This window comes from Asparagus officinalis, unplaced genomic scaffold, assembly GCF_001876935.1.
Source record: "Asparagus officinalis unplaced genomic scaffold, Aspof.V1 AsparagusV1_Un683, whole genome shotgun sequence".
NCBI classification, from domain to species: domain Eukaryota; kingdom Viridiplantae; phylum Streptophyta; class Magnoliopsida; order Asparagales; family Asparagaceae; genus Asparagus; species Asparagus officinalis.
The window spans coordinates 9,259-32,047 of NW_017972943.1; the positions used below are offsets into that span (position 1 = coordinate 9,259).

Sequence of the window (22,789 nt, forward strand, 5' to 3'; positions counted from 1 at the left end):
TTCCTTTGTGCTTTGGTTATAAAGATTTTCACATTTGATTATTTTGGTTTTGCAGTCTTCCGTTAGGGCCAAAAAGTGTTGTGTAACATAGCACACAAAAAGATTTCATGGTTGTCCAGTGTTCTAGATAGGCAATGCCCATGATAATTTTATTTCCATACTCCACTTTTTCTTTGTTGCATGTTTAAATATTCCTATGTTCTATGTTGATTATACTTTGCAATTTCTTTCCATATGACTCCACACATGATACTGTTGAAGTATAATTAGTATTTTGCAACCATGTCCAGTTATATTTTCAGAAAAATGATAAAAATGAACATCATATCATCTTGAAGGTTTGTCTTTCCTCTGTATACCTAATCATTTTCTCGCATTGTGTTTCACGAATTTGTTCTCCCTATGAAATGCATAGTCGATACTCTGCTAAGATACAACAGTGTAGTGGTTATTAGTTGATCTATTAGAGTCTTATCTTTTTCTCAAACACATAAAATGGATTTTATGGTTTATCAAGCTTAAATAAAGACGTAGCACAACTTATAAATATTCCAATCTCCAGTGTAATACAGTTCTATTATCTCTTAAAATTGATGTGGAATTCAAGATGGTGTTTACATTTTTATGTTTTGCTTTAGTTCTTTTAGTTTACAGTAGATTCAAAAGTTTACACCTATGCCTTCCTAGAGGTAAGCCATGGGACTGGTAATTTTAACAAAGCATGAGCAGGCTACAGAGAGGGGAATATTACATGCTTTCATATGTTATCTCAGTTTTTAACATTTCACATGGTATCTCTGTTTTTAAACTTTCACATGCTTTATCTCTGTATTTCAACCTTTCTCAGATACTTTGTTTTGTAGCCTGCCTTAAGATTCTTCTGAACGGTGGGTAATTGGCCCTCAGAGAGGGGAATATTACCAATTTGTTGACCTGCGAACCTATGACTAAACGAACTAAGTTGGGAAGCTCGTGAAAGAGAAGGTCGAGATCTTGTTTATCTATCACGAATCGTTTTTCGCAATAACTAATGTCTTTTTGCATGTGCAATTGCAATTGCAAGGAATACTAAAGTTAATGTGACAAATAGTTGAAACTACAACTGTTTTTATCCTTATGTAACTTGTCATTACTGCACTTTTCCATGAGCCTAATTCCTCTTATGCCAAACCGATCTGGATTTTTATGCATTTGGAAGCTGAATTAGCAATGTTTCACGGTTTGAATATAAGCTAAATTGTCTATTCAGAAGATAAGTATCGTACCCTAAAGAGACAAGGTATAATCAAGTAGATAAATGTTTCTTCCTCCAATTACTTGAATAATGGCTTATCTAGTACTTGCAAATGTGTAACACAGGTTTCACGAAGAAAGGAAAAGATTTTAAAGGCAATGCCAGTTATCTTTCTTTATGTAGAACATGAGTTTCTACCATTGTGTTTTTTGTAATCATTCTCAAATAAAGGAAGGAATGATGCCATATATATATATATATATATATATATATTTAGGGAGAGGTTCTAATAAAAACCTCTTTAGCCTAAAAACTAAAAACCTCCTTCATCTAATGGCTAGGATTCAGTCAAACAGTCAACATACACATGCATTAATTACCTCATTAAACACATGCATTAATTACATCAACGCAGTGAATCTGGATTCACTGCAGTAAATTTGGATTCACTGCAGTGATTCGAGATACGTTGAGGTAGTGAATCTGGATTCACTGCATTGAGGTAATTAATGAGGTAATTAATGCATGTGTCTGTTGACTGTTTGACTGAATCCTAGCCATTGGATTCATCTAGATCCAATGGATGAAGGAGGTTTTTAGTTTTTAGGCTAAGGAGGTTTTTATTAGAACTCTTGGTACATTAATCACTTGCATTGAAATGAAAACTTATGCCACTTTGCTGATTTTGTGAGTTCTTTTCTTTTTCAGCTTTTTTAAAGGTCTGAAGGAGAGTTTCTGCTGTTGTTAGACAGTGTTGCAGCAGCATTCAACGACAGAAAGCAAGATTGAAAAGGTAAAAAAAAATCAATTGAAGTATTCCCAGAATTTCTTCAGAGAATTATTGTTCTACAAATCTTGTCAGTGAGTTTGAGGGCGATCAAAATATGTTGTAAAAATATGTTGTAATGTATGTGAACGGCTGTAAACATGGAGTATACATTTCAATTTATCATATTTTTTGTGGAAACCCTGCATTTTTGTTTCAAGTATGAGGCTTTTTCTTTTGCCTGCTTTTGGTTGTTCTTTCTGATTGCACTGCACAGCTTAACTTGTAACTTGCAGACTATAGGACAGCAGAAAATTAACTAGCTAATACTGCCCACTTTCTTTGTTTATTTTGATAATTGTTTCTTTTGATACTGACATTAGCTTCATTTTCTAGCATAGGCTTATACAATGTCAGGTTCTCTTTGGATAGTTTTCTCTTCTGTAGCCTGTAGGAATTTTATTGAGCAAAAGGAAAAGAATGTTGGAATTAGTCTCTTGTGGAGATTCCAAGTGTTGAGGCTATGGATTCTACCCCTTTGTAGTTTTCTAGGTATATGTACGACATCAAATATCAAGACCTTAGAAAAATGTATGGAAACTTTAGTTTTGGGATAATAGCTGACGACTTGTTTTGTTTGTTTTGTTAAGTGAGGTATTAGAAGATCAACAAGCTGTTTTATTTTTTATTTTTTATTTTTTGGGGGTGAAATCAGATGTGAGTGGTTTTCATTTATTTTCACTTTTTGATAATTTATTTAACAAAATGATATAAAAGATGGTTCCAATTATTTTCGAATGAGACTTAGACTTGTGCTTAATTCTTCGTGAGAAAGTTAATTCTATGGTTATTTGCAGAATGTTCTGGAAGCTCCAAGTACGCGTGTCTTTTGCAACTTATCCAAAAGTATGGAGTTATCGTAAAAAAAAGTTTACTTATTTTTAGTTTTTTCTATTTATTTTTTGGTCAAACAATACAGGTCCTCTAACCTTCTACATTCCAGAATTTAAACCTAAAAAAAAAATCTAAATTTGAAATTCCAAATCCAAGATAGGTTGTGTCACACTGTCATTACAGAGAATAGCTACAGGGTTTGTATACAGTTTACCAGAGTATATTAAACCTAAACCTTCTCTATACCCTTCACCAAAATTCATCATCAACCTCCAAATCAAAAAATCCAAACGAAGTAGTATTATTTTTCTATACCTAATAATTGCATAAAATATGGCCAAATTATAGCTCTACCGTTGCTCCCTTATAGTCATAACAATCAGTCTTTGATTTTTCACTTAATAGTGATATTATTGTCTTTTACTTTTGTTGTTTTTGTGACAGCAATGAAGCAAATCCCTTATAGAAATTTTCCTTCTTTATGAGAATTGAGAATCCTCTATATATTGAGTTGTCTCTTTTGTTCATATTTTAGCCAATTTTGAAATACCTTTTGTTTGGGTCGGCAAAATGCATGTGGCACTACTGGCATATATAATCATGTTTCATCACTTAATCCCTCCGCATTACTCAGGCCACAGTTAAGCATCTTCTTCATTTCCCCCTTCAAAGCTCAAAAAATATGGTAAAATAATTTAGAATTTGTAACAAGTCTTATTTTTAGCTAATTGCATATATAACCTTTTATGCTTAATTTGTGACCCCTAAACTTTTATTATTGGCTATTAAAAATCCCCGGTACAAGAATGAAGTTCTCTCTCCGCTATACGCATCCATTAATGTATACCCCGTATAGTATAGGTACAAATAACGGAGACACAATTTCGTTTGGACATTGAATCGTCTAAATTAACTCCTTATTTTTTTTTCCTTTTACTTATGCTTGAAAGGTTACGTTGTTGCTTGTTTGCAGGAGGAGAAAGGAGAGATTTTAGAGGGGAAGGTGGATTGGAAGGGGAGAGCAGCAAGAAAGGGAGTCCATGGGGGTTTCAGATCATCACTGTTGGTATTGGGTTAGTAATGTCAATGCTGTGAGCATACGTGTCAGGATTGCAATAAATCCACCATGACTTTATAAAGTAGAGAAACACCCCGAACTATCAAATTTCTATTAAATATGCTTGGAACTATTGAAAAATCTCCTAAACGGCTTTAATGTAGAAAGAGTAAAAAGTCTGAAATATGACCGAGGTTATGGAAGTATACCATTAATTAGGCCAACACCGTTTATCTCATCTATGTCAGGATTGTTTGGATTCGACAGTTTTGCCACCACCTCATTAGCTGTCAGCTTGGTCACATACTTCATCGGCGTAATGCACTTTGACATCGCTAGAGCATCGAACGAGGTGACCAATTTTATGGGCACCAGTTATATCCTCTCGGTGTTTCTCTCTTACATCGCAGACACTGTCATGGGCAGATACAAGATCGCTCTAATGTCCGCTATCATAGAGTTCCTGGTACATACTAAACAGTCCCCTTTTTTTTTTAATACTTCTCCATGTTTCTGTCATTTCTTATAGCGTGTTACTTACTGAAGGAACTTTGATCAGGGGCTCGTGTTACTGACTGTACAAGCTCACTTACCATCGCTTAAGCCTCCTGGCTGCATTTTGTTCAGTCCTACTTGCGAGAAAATTGTCGGAGGCAATGCCGTGCTTATGTACACCGCTTTGTATTTGATAGCGGTGGGTATGGCAGGAGTAAAGGCTGGGGTCCCGTCCCATGGAGCTGATCAATTTGACGAAAATGACCCTGAGGAAGTTCTGAGCATGTCGAGTTTCTTCAACTGGATTTTGCTCAGTGCTTGCGTTGGAGCAGCATTCAGTGTGACGTTTGTTGTGTGGATTCAGGATAAATCAGGATTTGATTGGGGGTATGGAGTGTGCACTATTGGGATTTTATTGGGTGTAATTGTCTTTGTTGCCGGTGTTCCTAGGTACCGGATACACGTAATTGGAGGAGCCAGTCCTTTGACAGAAATCATCCAGGTACAACAGAGGAAAGAATTTCCCTTTTCCATGATTGTGGTTCTGGAAATATGTCCTGCACTACATTATTTTCATGAATTTCCATAGTAATGACCTACCTACTACATCGATCATCAGGGTCTTTGATCAACTTCCGGTTGACTTCTAACATATGAAGAATAAGAGAATTTTTTTTTTTTACCTTTTTGTCATAATCACTAGGAGTTGGATCTAGCTTCACCGTTAGTTTCTTGCATTGCAGGTTTATGTTGCATCCATCAGAAACCGAAAGCTTCAGGTTCCTACTAATCCTGAAGAACTATATGAGATCAGCCAAGACAAGGAGTCTGCTGTAGATGTGGAATTTATGCCCCACAGAGATATGTACAGGTTTGATCCATCAACCGAACATTTATTTTCAATATTACTACTGACTTCTGTGAGCATACGTAGAACATAAATATTTTATAACTGAAACTTTCCTATTGGTAAAGTGAAAAGTGAACCGAAATGTCCCTAAACTAGATATCAAATTTATAAATCTTAGTATCCTTAAACGAAACATAGCCACTAGGGATTTTGTGGCCTTAAAAGTTGGATATTTTTTTTAACACGTAAATTATCGTAGATCATTAATGAAATGTAAGTTTGGCTCAACTCAAGTGATAATTTACAGTATGGATACCCGCCTACTGAAAACGTTAAGGACCTACACAAAAAATAAACTCGTTTCCGTTACAGGAGAGGAAATCTGTAATCTAACCGCAAATTTCCATAATTTGGAATCCTACACTCTTTATCTAACTCTCTCTTTCTTTTATCCTCAATCATTCACAGATTCCTTGATAAAGCAGCAATTAGAACAACAACACAAGACGAAGACCCTAACGGGTGGAAGCTGTGCACCGTGACTCAAGTAGAAAAAGCAAAGACAATCCTCGCAATGATCCCAATCTTCGGCAGTGCCATCATAATGAGCACTTGCCTTGCTCAACTTCAGACCTTCAGCATCCAACAAGGCGTCACAATGGATCGCCACATAGGCTCCTTCAAAATCCCATCCGCTTCATTAATAATAATCCCGTTGCTCTTCCTACTAATCATCGTCCCAATTTATGATCGTCTGATTGTACCAATCCTACGGAAATTCACAGGTCATTCCACAGGCATCACTCATCTCCAGCGTGTCGGCGTTGGATTGGTTTTATCTTGTATCTCTATGACAGTGGCTGCAGTCGTTGAAGTGCAACGGAAAAAGGCAGCAGAACGGAACGGGATGATTGATGCTATACCAGAACTACAACAAATACCCATGAGTGCATTTTGGCTGTCTTTCCAGTTCTTTATATTCGGCATCGCTGACATGTTCACTTTTGTCGGTTTGCTTGAGTTTTTTCACTCTGAAGCGCCGAAGGAGTTGAAGTCTGTGGCGACTTCGTTTCTGTGGCTGTCGATGGGGCTTGGGTATTTCGTGAGCTCGATATTGGTGGATTTGGTGAATTTGGCTACTAAAGGGAATACTAAGAGTGGAGGTTGGCTTAATGGGAATAATTTGAACAGGAACCATCTGAATCTGTTTTATCTTTTGCTAGCTGTGCTGAGCTTTTTTAACCTTTTGAACTACTTGTTTTGGGCTAGGAGTTACAGGTACAGGACTCAGAAGAGTGTTGGTCTCTGAGAAATTGATCGGCTTTAGGTTCGATTTTGAATGGCTTGGGGTTCAGTTTCCTTTGGCTTCAAATTTTATGTAGTTAACAACTATTGCTTCAAGTTTATCAAGTGAAAGTTACCAACTATTGCTTCATACGTCAACAGAGTACAGTTAGTCCGAACCCCCCTTAAGTTTCCATTCTCTGTCATTTTCTTCTTTTGCCTCTCTGTCATTTTCACTGTTTTTGAGTTCATGCTCTGACGTTCTTGGCACTGCTCTGCATTAATAAAAGCCCTGATTTTGGATAGACCGATCTTTTACCACTTGGGAAGCCCTCAAGATGAGCACTTAAGAAGAAGTGATAAATTTCAATCAGTAGTAAGATGAGAAATAAATTGATCAGAAAATCCCTTCTTCCTTGCATTAAATTCAAAATTATTGTACACACACACTATATAACTAACTCCATCCGATAGCATAGGTTGGAATCGATAAAACTAAGAAATTTCTAATAAAAAAGAAAAACTAATGCTGAGCAACCTCGACTCTTTTTTCTGACGTGACGAAGAACCCATGATCCATCCGAAAGCAACCTTAAACATCCATCTGGAGGTAGGTTTATCTCATCATGAAAAATACCAACTCCATTTCTCCAACCGTAACCTGCCAGTCTATCTGCCCCATGATTTGTTTCAAAAAAAAAAATGATAAATGAAAAAGTGCGACTCGGCTAAGAGGTCAGTAACGTCCGACCACATACTTCTGCGTTTCCATAGCCTTAGGAGGTCTGTTTCCCGAGATATCAACCAATATTTGAGAATCAAAATCAACGTCTATAGCATCAATATATACCATGATTTCTACGTAAAAGTAGGCCTTTCTTAAGAGCCATTAGGTTTGCCCAAACTTCGTTCCAATACAAAAATGAAAAGCTCCTGTCAACACAGACGAACGACCATCTCCTATCACGACAACCCCATCACAAGAGCCTGCATTTTACAAAGCTGACTCATCTGTGCTGAACACAATTGTGTGTGTGTGTGCGCGCACACACACACACACAAAATTCTATATAGACATTTTCTTTTTCTCTGCATGAAGTGGATCATAAATCATTGTACAAATTAGTGCAAATTCCAAATCCGGACAAACCAAGTGCTAGGGGGAGAACTTACATGGTTTCTGCTGTTTAAGCCCCTATGTCGACATTGTCTTGTAATTGTAAAATGCTTGAATTCAGTGGGATGATGTGCTCGCCTGTGCTTAAGATGCTACTGCACCTTGCTATCTTTGAAATACCCTCTCAATATTTTTTAAAGAGATGGACAAAATTAGCAAAGGAGGGCAGTATTGATATGCGCTCGAGCTTAGCACAACACCATCGGATTCCTTCAAAAAGACTCTAATGTTTAATAGTTTGTGCAAAAAAATCATTAAACTGGCTATAGAAGGCTCTACGTGTAGAGAGATGTATAATTTAGTAAATCAGAAAATAGATCAAGTGGTGGATGAATTAGTTGTGATGAAAAGTGTAGGCTATCTAAAAATCACAATAGATAGCTTATCCCCCATCAAATACCGATGATGGAAGTTACAATCTGACGACTTCCATAAGGCTACAATTTGAAGACTTTCACGTAGATCGCTGAAGGTTACAATCTGACGACCTTCACGACAACCGATGAGAGCTCTAGTTCAACAGCATTCATAATCAACATCGGGAGTTACAATCTGACGACTCTCATATTCTCAAGGAGCCAAGACGAAGATTACAAGACAATGATCTTTGTAACGCTATGACAAAAAAGATTACTTTGTGATAATCTCTTCAAGACAAGACAAGACGCGGAGGTCCTCCCCGTGTGTCAACATCAAAACGCCGGGGTCGATCCCGCGTTACAACATCAAAACGCGAGGATCGAACCCACGTTACAACATCAAAACGCTGGAGTCGATCCCGCGTTACAACATCAAAACGCGAGGGTCGAACCCACGTTATAACATCAAAACGCTGGAGTCGATCTTGCATTACAACATCAAAACGCGAGGGTCGAACCCATGTTACAACATCAAAACGCCAGGGTCAAACCTGCGTTACAACATCAAAACGCTGGAGTCGGACCCGCGTTACAACAAGCGAAATGTGAGCGACCCTCGCATTCTGGATGTTCAGTCAACACTCAACCTCGCGTCTCAATCTAAGACGCGAGGTTAGGGTCCTGAACGCCAGGTTGGGCGTTTGACTCATAAAAATATGAGTCGAACGGTTTCAGAACCGTTTTCCCCACGATCTGAGAAAATCATGCCCACTTAGGAGCAGATTTAGAGGGTAGTTACACCCCTTTAATCCCCTATAAAAGCGAGTAAACTCAACTGAGTTCAGGGTTGGAATTTCTTGGCTCAGATCGACCACTGAAGGCTGGCATTTTTTCGGATCTGGGACTTGGCAGCAGAAGAGATCGACATTCATCTTTTGGGATCAGTCCTGAGAGCCTTCGGCCTTGGCTTGAAAACAGATTCTCGGTTCAATTTAACTCTTTTTCAAGAGTTTCCAACTCGTGCAGAGTTATCAACTTATCCAGAGTTCTAAAACTTGCCACACAAGTTCTCCACAACGTCAAATCGTGATGAGAAGACATCGTTCCAGTGAATCAAGACGTGCGGATCGTCAACGGAGAACAAACTCAACGCAAGCATTCGAGGGAGGCACTCCATCGCCACCGTGAAGAACCCAGTTTTAAACAAAGAGGAAGTGTTAGACCCTAGAGGGGGGTGATTAGGGTATTATGCTAATCTAATCTGATTAAATGCCAATTAAAACTAATTAACAAGTTATCCTAGCAAGTATGAAACACAACAAGATATGTAAGCTAGGATAAGCTATATGAACAAATGAATATATCCTATCAATGAGATATTATAAGAATATGAGCAAGGATATATAAACTCAAGGGTAAACAATCTAAACTAGATAGTGGACAATATAATCAACAAGCAATATACAAAGGCGATATAAGATATGAACATAAAGGTAAGTGCGCCAATGCAATCACAAACAAACAATATGATCACGGAGTTCGGTCCCCACGACCTACGTCTCCGCTCCTCACCTCGAGGAGATCTCCACTATCACAACCGGGTTTTCTACGTTCACCCGAACAACGTTTACACCTCACAATACAATCACTATGCAATCACACCTCACACACTAAGTGTTGGTCCTAGCCCGTGTCCTCCTCCTCAAGTGCTCGGTTACAACCTCTCCCTAGGCACGTCAACCGACGCCACTCCTCTTGGATTCGACCCCGTCTCTCACCACACACTTCTCTCGGTGTACAAGTGTATTACAAGTGAATCCTCTTCTCCAATAAATGACAAGAGTGAGAGAGAGATGAGTTGAATGCCCAAACACCAAAGGATGATCTCCTCTTTGCTCTTGTGAAATTTGCTTCACAAACTAAACTCAAACAAACTCTTAAACTCTTTTTAAAACCCTTGTTAAAAACTTCTTAGCTGACTGAAAACTGAGATCAAAGAGGGTTTTTATAGCCTCCAAAACCTCAGACCAAAACCTCTTACAAAAAGACCAAAAAACCATTCTGCAACGGCTCTAAAAAGAGCCGTTGGAACTGCAGCGGTCGACCGAGGAAAATCGCGGTCGATCGCGAGCAAAGAAAGAAGCGGAAAAAAGTTCCAGACAGTTCGTCGGTCGACCGGCGTAAAAATCGGTCGCGCGAGCAAAGAAAGAAGCGGAAAAAAGTTCCAGACAGTTCGTCGGTCGACCGGCGTAAAAATCGGTCGACCGGCGGTACTGTAGCAGGTACATCTGATTTTATAAAATCAGTTAAAAATATTAAAACAGCTCCAAAAATTATGAAATTTTGAGGGAAGGTTCTAGACATGTATAAAAACATGTTAGATAAAGAATTTCTTTAAAATAATTTCCCAGTTGAGATAAATAAATGTTTGAACACAGAAATACAGTTTCTAAAAATCTGCTGTGATATACGATTTTGTAAAATCAATTAGGTACAGTAAATCAACTCCAAAAATAGTAAAAACTGGAGGAAAGTTTCTAAACATGTAGGTAAATATGTCAGAGAAAGAAGTTTTTAAATATCACTTTTCATTTGTGAAAACCCATCAGTTTTGTAAAACATGCACGAACATGTGCACGAACAAAAACGTGAATTTGTAAATTCCTTTAAACATAACAAATCAATTCCAAATTTGATGAAACTTTGAGAAATGTTTGAAAATGATATTTTGAACATGTTACAAAAAGAATTTTCCAATTTGCATTTCCCAATTGTGAAATATCATTATTTTGCAAAAGTGTTCAAAACATGAAAAAGTGATATACATGAAGTTTGATGTTTTGACATAAACAATGTTTTGAAACTTTGCACAATGATTATATAGACTTGATAAAATATGTATATGATGATTGTTAAGTCTATAAACTGAGAATACAATATTTGTAAACATCAAAATCTAAAACACTTGTATGTATATATATATAACTATATATATGCATAGAAACCAAATACGTGTGTGTATATGATATTGAGCTTAGAGTATCTAACACACATAATATAAAACCTAAACTAAATATACCAAAGCTTGATCTTAATCTTCAATAGGCTTGACTTAATATATTTGCGGATGAAGCTTGAACTTGATCTTTAACTTAAATTGCATAGGCTTCACCGACATTCCGCCAACCTCCTTTGGATATGATCGTTGAAGCGCAATCCATCCATCCTTCAACACGTTGTTTGTCTATAATAAATAAGAAAACACAAATACTAGACAAATAACATTAGTGGTAAATTGTTTGTTAAACATCATCAAAACAAGAAGGCCAACAATCTCCCCCTTTTTGATGATGACAAACAATTTACAAAACGAAGTATATGCATGAAGGAAATGAACATATATAAGATAATACACATGCATATAAATGTATACGTATACTCACAATATTTCTCCCCCTTTGACAACATCAAAAAGGGGACAAAAGGAATAAGAGAGCGAAAGCTCCCCCTATCAATAAGCACGGGTGAGTATCAAACATAAAAAGATATAGGGATTGCTCCCCCTATCAAAATGCCATATAAAATATATGAAGATCATGGCAAACATATGTGAGCAAGTATAGATGGAAAATATGCTAAACACAACTCACATACATAAAGACAATGAGAACATATATAAATATATCAAGATGAACATATTGTCTCATATCATAAAAGCCAATGTATTGAATAGATTTATAAAATCAAAAGAAGAGAAATATGAGAATCATGTAAAACGTTTTCAAATGAAAACAAATCAACCAATTGAAATCATAAATCAAGATTTGAGTCCAAAAACAATGTTTGATCAAAAGGATAATTTTCTTTACATAAATTGATCAAATCACTCATAGAATACATTATAAGGCACGAATAGATGATCCATAAGCACAAACATATAAATATCATCATATAAGTGAAATATAATAAATTCAAAGCAATAAATCAAAACAAACTCTTTGACAAAAGAATTTCAAGAGAGGCAACAATATATCAAGCTCTTAAGCTTGTTTTAACCCATATAATCATTCTAGCATCCGGTAAACATGATTTGGGAATAAACACCTAATAAACCCGGAGGGTTATATAAATACAAACCTCTCATTAAAGCAAAACCAATGATCATGAAAACAAAAGAATTTAGCCAATAAAAGAAATTGTTTTCATAAAAGTTAAAAATGCATTTTTCAAAACCAAAAATAAAAACACTAAAATTCTTGGTTTAAAAATTATTTTGGCACCCAAGCATTCATGATGCCGGATAGTTTAGGGACATGACCCCTATCAATAAAGCTCAAAGCCCTAGGATTATGAACCCTCTTAGGCGCATGTGGTGCATGAACACGGTCATAACAAAAAATACTCAAATGACCCTTCCGATTGCAATAAGTACAATGGAAAGGAAGTATTTGCTTATGTTGACCAAACGGTTGTGCACGGGAAACATTAGAAATATTTGCAAACATGGATGGTCTTTTAAAATTGTTTTGCAAATGTGAAACTCTCTTTAAATCAAAACAAAATTTGGCCAAATGACTAAATCGACCACAAAAATCACACTTGTACACATGGACATGTTTATGATGATCTATATGTGTGTGTACATGTGAATGTGATGAAGAAGTCTTATGAGATGCACAAGAAACATTTATATTAGTATTTTTAGATTTTTGTGCATCATAGCAAAATTTAGATAAATGGCCTTTACGACCACAAATAGAGCATTTGTAAATTTTGCTATACAAGTGTGCATGGTGTATATGTTTCTTAGAAGAGTTTGCATTTGACTTTGCACACAAGTCCATAAGTTTCTTATGATTATTAATGCATATTTTCAAAGTTGAATCTAAAGATGAAATACTATTTTTCATAAGATTCAAATCTTCATTTTTAGGCACATATGCATTTTTAGAAGTAGAACATAAATAGTTATTAATAAAATAAGTTGTATCATTCTTTATGTTCTCTACTTCTAACATGGCATTATCTCTTTCATGAGTTAAACTAGCAACGTTTGAAGTTAAAGAAACATGATCCAATTTTAATTTTTCATTGTTTTCTTTAAGGATCAAATTTTCATTAGAAATAGTTTCAAACTTAGATGCTAACAACTCATGTTCGGATTTCAAAATTTCATGCTTGCTTTGTAAATTAATAAAATCATTTTGCAATTTGTTAAAGACATGTAATAATTTTTCACTAGCACAAGCAAGTTCATCATTAGATAAATCATTATCGGGTTTGAACTCATGATTGCTCCACTTGGATATCTCCAAAGTGGGCACAATATAAGCACAATCAATAACTTCCCATAAGTCGATATTTCTAGATTCAACAAATAGTTTAAATCTAGAAGCCCATTGTGCATAGGGGAAATTAATGAATTTAGGAGCAATATTTGATTCATAGCCTAAACGAAATATATTCATATTCATGATATATATGTGAAAATATGCAAGCAAGACTAATGTAATCATAACTAGATTAGCACAAATAAGATAACTTGGATCTTTAACTCAAGGCGGTTAGACCTTAAATCAAAGAGCACCAAGCTCTGATACCAATTGTTAGACCCTAGAGGGGGGGTGATTAGGGTCTTATGCTAATCTAATCCGATTAAATGCCAATTAAAATTAATTAATACGTTATCCTAGCAAGTATAAAATACAACAAGATGTGTGAGCTAGGATAAACAATATGAACAAGGGATATATCCTAGCAATGAGATATACTATGAGTTATATGCAAGGATATGAAACTAAGGGTGATATAAACATAAATAAGATAAACAAGATAGTGGATAATATGAACTAAGAGTAAATGACAATGGCGATATAAGATATGAGCATGAATATAAATGAACGCCAAAGCATACTCAAACACACTATATGATCACGGAGTTCGGACCTTCCGTCCTACGTCTCCGCTCCCCACTCCCGGGGAGAAATCCACTAACACAATCCGGTTTGGAAGCCGGAACTTCTTCTACACACTCGGTTTTCTAGCTAACCGAAAACTCTACAACTCACACTCTTGCAATCACACTCTACACCCACTAAGTGTTGGACCTAGCCGTGTCTCCCTCAAGTGCTCGGTTACAACCTCTCTCTAGGCACGTCAACCGACGCCACTCCTCTTGGGACGATCCCCGACTCTCACCACACACTCCTCTCGGTGTACAAGTGTATTACAAAGTAAATCTTATAATTAGGCTCAAAATACAACAAGATTGTTCTCTACAATAGATGAGAACTCAACGTAGGCTCACTCTCTAAGTCACACAATCCCACAACCTAATTATACAATGTATGCAAATACAATAAGCTCAATGGTTGTGTGTGTACAAAGAGATAAATAAAATCAACTAAACTCAATATAAATACTAGCTTAATAAAATGATAATCAAACAATAAAATATAAAGCTAGATTGAGTTTAGAAAACTTCTCCAATAAATGACAAGAGTGAGAGAGAGATGAGTTGAATGCCCAAACACCAAAGGATGATCTCCTCTTTGCTCTTGTGAAATTTGCTTCACAAACTAAACTCAAAAAAACTCTTAAACTCTTTTTAAAACCTTTGTTAAAAACTTCTTAGCTGACTGAAAACTGAGATCAAAGAGGGTTTTTATAGCCTCCAAAACCTCAGACCAAAACCCCTTACAAAAAGACCAAAAAACCATTCTGCAACGGCTCTAAAAAGAGCCGTTGGAACTACAGCGGTCGACCGAGGAAAATCGCGGTCGATCGCGAGCAAAGAAAGAAGCGAAGAAAAGTTCCAGACAGTTCGTCGGTCGACCGGCGTAAAAATCGGTCGACCGGCGGTACTGTAGCAGGTACATCTGATTTTATAAAATCGGTTAAAAATATTAAAACAGCTCCAAAAATTATGAAATTTTGAGGGAAGGTTCTAGACATGTATAAAAACATGTTAGACAAAGAATTTCTGAAAAATAATTTCCCAGTTGAGAGAAATAAATGTTTGAACACAGAAATACAGTTTCTGAAAATCTGCTATGATATACGATTTTGTTAAATCAATTAGGCACAGTAAATCAACTCTAAAAATAGTAAAAACTGGAGGAAAGTTTCTAAACATGTAGATAAACATGTCAGAGAAAGAATTTTTCAAATATCACTTCTCATTTGTGAAAAATCATCAGTTTTGTAAAACATGCACGAACATGTGCACGAACGAAAACGTGAATTTGTAAATTCCTTTAAACATAACAAATCAATTCCAAACTTGATGAAACTTTGAGAAATGTTTGCAAATGATATTTTGAACATGTTACAAAAAGAATTTTCCAATTTGCATTTCCCAATTATGAAATCTCATTATTTTGCAAAAGTGTTCAAAACATGAAAACCTGATATACATGAAGTTTGATGTTTTGACATAAACAATGTTTTGAAACTTTGCACAATGATTATATAGACTTGATAAAATATGTATATGATGATTGTTAAGTCTATAAACTAAGAATACGATATTTGAGCTTAGAAACCAAATACGTGTATGTATATATAAACATCAAAATCTAAAACACTTGCATGTATATATATATAACTATATATATGCATAGAAACCAAATATGTGTGTGTATATGATATTGAGCTTAGAGTATCTAACACACATAATATAAAACCTAAACTAAATATACCAAAGCTTGATCTTAATCTTTAATAGGCTTGACTTAATATATTTGCGGATGAAGCTTGAACTTGATCTTTAACTTGAATTGCATAGGCTTCACCGACATTCCGCCAACCTCCTTTGGATATGATCGTTGAAGCGCAATCCATCCATCCTCCAACACGTTGTTTGTCTATAATAAATAAGAAAACACAAATACTAGACAAACAATATTAGTGGTAAATTGTTTGTTAAACATCATCAAAACAAGAAGGCCAACAGGAAGAACCAATTTCGTTCTCCTCTCTTTTGTAATCGAATTGTAACCGAGATTAAAAGAATCAAAGTCAAATTTCTTTTCTTCTCTTTACTGCAATTTTTCAACATACAAAAGATGATGACTCTGCTGGGGAAGAGCTTCTGTGACGAAGAAGTGGTGGCGCAATTCGATGTTCATCTCACTGGAACAACCGTCGAAACTCTCGTGGTAGAGTTTGATCAAGCCAAGTTTGAGGAGGCTATCTCCTCTGGATCCCTTAGCCCTAAGGCTATGCGCAAGATCCACAAAGTCTCCAAGAAGACTAAATCTCCAACTGTTGATGGAGTGCCGAAGAAAGTCCTCTCCTTTGGTTAAAATTCATCAAACAGCCCCTCCTCTGAAGGACTGGGCTCTGCCTCTGCCAAACTTGTTCAACGAGTTGAAAACTCCACACCCGTGTCAACACGATATGTCATGGGTGGTAAAAGGCTTAAGACGGAGATAGATCCAATCAACGCTGATGATGCCCTTGCAAAAGCCTTAAAACAGGCCAAGAAGAACGCTGCTCGTCAAAGAAGAAGGTCTCAGCGATGAGCACAACCTCGAGAAAGTCGATCATCCAACCAACTTGAGCTTCACGTTCGTGAACCTAAACGCGACCCTGAGCCCAAACATGAGCTTCGTGAGAACCAGACTGAACGTGGCCCTCAATGGCGCGTTTTACAGCCAAAACGTGAACCTCAAGCCTTCGTTGAACGCAAACTTCAACTTCGTGTTTCCAAGTCAAAACACGACCCTCGCGTCAACAATGAAGAACGCGACCCTCATGATGCCAAACCAAAACGCAACATTCGCGTTTCAAGTCCCAAACGCGATCTTCGCGTTTCTAGTGCCAAACGCGATCTTCGCGTTTCTAGTGCCAAACGCGATCTTCGCGTTTCTAGTGCCAAACGCGATCTTCGCGTTTCTAGTGCCAAACGCGATCTTCGCGTTTCTAGTGCCAAACGCGATCTTCGCGTTTCTAGTGCCAAACGCGATCTTCGCGTTTCTAGTGCCAAACGCGACCCTTGCGTCCCTTGAGAGAGTTCATATCGAGAGCAAGACCGATGCAACAAGTCATTCGTTCATTCCAATATGAACGACTGGTTTCTACGGTCCTCTCGGGATGTCAATGTTGCTCATATGCAGCCCAACTGTTGGTGTTCAACCAATTTACGAACGTTGCTTTACCCAACCAACGACGACGTTCTCACAGGAAGAAGTCTCCAGAGACCGAGTATCCTGGGGTCACTATCAATGTGATCAGTAGAGGCAAAGCCTCGGGTCCTAGTTCCGATGACTCTGAGACAAGTCGTTCACCGACCGTCAAAGAAATCGCTAACGAGTTTGAAGGAATCTACCAACGTACTCGGATGCGAACATGTGCCATTCCCCCTGTCAATTATCGGAGGTTAGCTAGAGGAACCAATTCTGATGATGAACACTCAGCCATTGCAGAGTCCCAATCATCAAGCTCTTTTGTTGAACATGAGAGCTTCGCTTATATGATGGGAAATCATGAAGATCTCGCGAAGAGACTTGATGAGCAGGAGGCCATGCTCAAATCTCAGTAGGAGGCCATCAATGAACTCCTGGCCCTGTTGACTCAACTCGTCGCAGACAAGGCTAAATCTCAGAAGACAGATTCACCACACAGGCAACAATCTTCCCGAAGGGAAAGAACGTCTTTGTCCCAACCTCACACAAGCAAAGGGAAGGCAAAAATGGTTGATGACACGACTTCTGACCAAGAAGCCCACAACCTTGAATCTTCCTCTGATGAAAGAAGAGAAGCTAAGAATGAGCAAAATCCTCTGTCGGCTAAAATCGAGGAATTGGAAGCCCGCCTAAATGTCATCGCTAACAGAAGCGAGCTCCAAGATGAGGGAGTTACCAGGCCTTATCCTGCTGAATGCCAAAATTCGAAGTCCCGACGTTAAAAACTTTTGACGGCACGGGATCACCAAACCAACATATCTATCATTTCAAGTCACAGACTGGGAATGTGATATCAAATGATACCATTCTGGCTCGATTGTTCATTGGCACCCTCAAGGAAGTTGCTTTTGAATGGTTTAGGAAACTGCCTGCGGGGTGTATCCAAAGGTGGACAGATCTAGAAAGACTCTTCCTATCAAGATTTTTTGAAGAGGATACAGAAGTCTCCATCCATACCCTTCTTGCCACTAAGCAGAAGAAGAGGGAGTCCGTCAAAGCCTTCGTCAAGAGGTTCCGAACCATGGCTCTTCGGTGTTCGTCAGGTATGACACAAGCTACCTTAGTAGAGACCTGTCGACACAACCTGCAGACCAACATCCTAGCTCGAATAGGGGTTGCAAAATGCCGTTTCTTTGAGACAACTAATCTCTCAAGGCGAACAAGCTCAAAAGATTATTGCAAGGATCAAAGCTGAAGAACAAAGTAGGCAAGATCAGCCCGAGCAATCGGACCAAGCCCAATCTTCTCCTGAGCAATCGAACCAAGCTCACTCTTCCCAGTCAGAACCGGAAGATACTACGGCCGCTGAAGTTAATCCTTTCCAGTAGGATTGCGGGTCTAATAACTATCACGTTAACGGTTACCTCTGATAGTCAAACTCGTTAGATAATGGCTCACTAGGCGATGTGTCATGTCTACCCTTTTCTCCCCTTGCACTTGTTCAAGACTGGGGGTTGGTTTATTGGTAGTTCATTGGATTTTGTGAAATAAATTTTCTGAGTTGTTATGTTTAATAGAATACCTTTGTCAACCATAAAATCTACCAGAACTATCATCAGCTTGTCAATCCGCTTCCATAGGATGGCAGGCTCACAAAACTATCACGTTAACATTTACCTCTGATAGTCCATCAACTTGTCAATCCACTTCAATAGGATGGCAGGTCCACTAAAACTATCACGTTAATGATCACTTCTGATAGTCTGTTTTCTCCAAATTCCCCTATCAATCCTCTTCAGGTAGGATGACGGGTCTATCAAAACTATCACGTTAATGATTACCTCTGATAGTCCATTTCCTCTAAATTCCCCACCAATCATCTTCAAGTAGGATGGCAGGTCCACCAAAACTATCACGTTAACCGTTACCTCTGATAGTCTACTCCCTCCAAATTCTCCTGCCAGTCCTCTTCAATAGGATGGCGGGTCCACAAAACTATCACGTTAACAGTTACCTCTGATAGTCAAACTCATCAGATAATGGCCTACCAGGTGATGTGCCTCTATTTCGACTTCATGGATAGTGCCTCACTAGGCGATATGCCTTGTCTACCTCTTTTTCTTCCCCTGCTAAGTCTTAATCAAGACTGAGGGTTGGTTACTTAGAATCCATTGGATTAAGAGTAACGAATCTTTCACATCGTCGAGTTAACATTACACTTCTGACGATCATCGTTCCCACAGAGTATGCATTCAACTTGCATCACTCCCAATTTGTCACGTTAACAATATACCTCTGACAACAATCATCAATCCTTGACAATAGGATTACAAGTCCTCAAAATTGCTCAAATCGCAATCTTCCCCAGCAAGACGCTAAGTCTTCAAAATCTTGTTCCAATCACAAGCATCAAAATTTATCGCTTTTGATGATAAACTCATTTAGCAAGTTTCCCCAGTGAGACGCTAATTCCAAAAATCTTGTGCAAGTCACAAGAACACATTCCTGTCAAGTTAACATCAAATACCTAACAAAATCCACTTATCAATCCTCGTCAATAGGATGATAAGTCCACAAAGTTTCTCCAATCGCAACACATTCCTGTCACGTTAACAATATATCTCTGACAATAATGCACTTATCAATCCTCGTCAATAGGATGATAAGTCTCCAAAGTTGCTCCGATCACAACATTCTCTTGTCACGTTAACATCATACCTCTGACAATCCACTTATTAATCCTCGTCAATAGGATGATAAGTCCACAAAGTTGCTCCAATCGCAACACAAATCATGTCACGTTAATACTAAACCTCTGACAAATCCACTTATCAATCCTCGACAATAAGATGATAAATCCACAAAGTTACTCCAATCGCAACACAAATCCAGTCAAGTTAACATCACACCTCTGACGACCAGACCAACTTATCGACTCTCTTCAATAGAACAATAGGCCCATAAAATACTGTTAGGTTAACATCACACCTCTAACAGTCAAACCCTCCCCAATGAACTTCCCATAAAATACTGTTAGGTTAACATCACACCTCTAACAGTCAAACCCTCCCCAATGAACTTGTTAATCTTTTTTAACAAGAATAGCAAGTTTTCATTATAAAATCCCCAGCGGATTAAAGATTTTCTAGAATTATCCTAGTGATAGTGAAGAAAATTTCTAAATTTCACTCTAAGTGAAAATTTATGCCAAATTAACACTACACCTCTGGCACTTCTAATTTTCTTTCAGTGTTTCGAGTGAAAATATAACACAGGAAGAAATAGTAACAAAGTCTACGTATTCAACATCGTAGTAGGTTGTTATTAATAACACCAAAATCCATGCCTCACACGCATGGGGAATTTTATCCCGAATCCTAAGTAGGGATAAGTCAACGCCTAACACGCGTTGCCGGTTAGTCTTTCACTGTAAAAAGGACAAAAGTCTACGTATTCAATATCGTAGCAGGTTGTTATTAATAACGCTGAAATTCATGCCTCACACGCATGAGGAATTTTATCCTGAATCCTAAGTAGGGATAAGTCAACGCCTAACACGCGTTGCCGGTTAGTCTTTCACCGTAAAAAGGACAAAAGTCTACGTATTCAATATCGTAGCAAGTTGTTATTAATAACGCCGAAATTCATGCCTCACACGCATGGGGAATTTTATCCCGAATCCTAAGTATGGATAAGTCAACGCCTAACACGCGTTGTCGGTTAGTTTTTCACCGTAAAAAAGGACAATAGTCTACGTATTCAACATCGTAGCAGGTTGTTATTAATAACGTCGAAATTCATGCTTTACACGCATGGGGGACGTTATCTCGATCCCTAATTAGAGATAAGTCTACGCCTAACACACGTTGCCGGTTAGTCTTTTTCCGTAAAAAATGACAAAGTCTATATATTCAAAATCATAGCATCGAGTCTAAGAGAGTTCATTCTCTTAGCACAGCGTTACATGTGGAACAGATTCAAATAATTCACATGCTAGCCTGACTCAAACGGTACTCGGTAAAGGCTTATCAAATCCGTTGATGGCTGAGGGTTTGCCAAAAATCCTATGCATGTTCGTAAATCCATTAGCTTAATGGATGTGAGCCGAGACTTGAAACGAATAAGCTGAAGACAAGTCTCAAAGACTTAGTCAAAAATGCATGAAAGTCACCCCCGCATCGAAACGCCGAGGACAGGCTCGCGTCACAAAACTGATAAAGCCAAGGTCATAGCCACGTTTTAAGTCAAAACGCTGAGGTCAGACCCGCGATGCAAAAACCAAACGCTGAGGTCAGACACTGAGGTCAGACCCGCGATGTAAAAACCGAACGCTGAGGTCACACTCATGTTCCAAATTCAACATGCAAGGGTGAGACCCGCGTCTCAAGTTCAAAATGCAAAGTCCACCCCCCACACACACACACATTCCAGAAGCAGGATTATGGCACATACCTTCACATAGATCCTACATGGTAAATCCCTTCAACCAAGATACCTTCGAAGCGAGTGCAGAGAACGACTCCTTTACAACAAGGAATCAACAGCTTCGGGATCAGAGTTGAGATCCAAAGTATTCCGAAAATTCATCCCAGTCAACTATGAACTTTCAAAAACTTTGGAGGGGGTTCTGTAGGCTATCTAAAAATCACAATAGATAGCTTATCCCCCATCAAATACCGATGATGGAAGTTACAATCTGACGACTTCCAGAAGGCTATAATTTGAAGACTTTCACGTAGATCGCTGAAGGTTACAATCTCACGACCTTCACGACAACCGATGAGAGATCTAGTTCAACAACATTCATAATCAACATCGGAAGTTACAATCTGACGACTCTCATATTCTCAAGGAGCCAAGACGAAGATTACAAGACAATGATCTTTGCAACGCTATGACAAAAAAGATTACTTTGTGATAATCTCTTCAAGACAAGACGCGAAGGTCCTCCCAGTGTGTCAACATCAAAACGCCGGGGTCGATCCTGCGTTACAACATCAAAACGCGAGGGTCGAACCCATGTTACAACATCAAAACGCTGGAGTTGATCCCGCGTTACAACATCAAAACGCGAGGGTCGAACCCACGTTACAACATCAAAACGCTGGAGTCGATCCCGCGTTACAACATCAAAACGCGAGGGTCGAACCCACGTTACAACATCAAAACGCCAGGGTCAAACCCGCGTTACAACATCAAAACGCTGGAGTCGGACCCGCGTTACAACAAGCGAAACGTGAGCGACCCTCGCGTTCTGGATGTTCAGTCAACACCCAACCTCGCGTCTCAATCCTAAGATGCGAGGTTAGGGTCCTGAACGCCAGGTTGGCCGTTTGACTCATTCAAATATGAGTCGAACGGTTTCAGAACCGTTTTCCCCACGATCTGATGAAATCACGCCCGCTTAGGAGCGGATTTAGAGGGCAGTTACACCCCTTTAATCCCCTATAAAAGCGAGTAAACTCAACTGAGTTTAGGGTTGGAATTTCTTGGCTCAGATCGACCACTGAAGGCTGGTATTTTTTCGGATCTGGGACTTGGCAGC

At 38.3% G+C, this 22,789-nt stretch overlaps 1 protein-coding gene and 1 long non-coding RNA gene across 2 annotated transcripts in view; both read left to right on the forward strand.

Moving 5' to 3' along the window:
* The window catches only part of LOC109828064, a 6,437-nt gene extending 4,913 nt beyond the window's left edge, over positions 1-1,524 (forward strand). Inside the window, exon 3 of the long non-coding RNA XR_002243582.1 lies at positions 864-1,524. This is a non-coding gene — a long non-coding RNA (uncharacterized LOC109828064). The remainder of the gene's footprint in view (positions 1-863) is intronic.
* Positions 1,525-2,843: 1,319 nt separating this feature from the next.
* Positions 2,844-6,653, forward strand: LOC109828059 (protein NRT1/ PTR FAMILY 4.5-like). The gene is made up of 6 exons (XM_020395096.1): positions 2,844-2,876; positions 3,868-3,967; positions 4,200-4,417; positions 4,511-4,948; positions 5,190-5,317; positions 5,765-6,653. The coding sequence occupies exons 1-6, from the start codon at positions 2,844-2,846 to the stop codon at positions 6,603-6,605; spliced, it is 1,758 nt and encodes a 585-aa protein (XP_020250685.1). The 3' UTR covers positions 6,606-6,653.
* Positions 6,654-22,789: the final 16,136 nt, after the last annotated feature.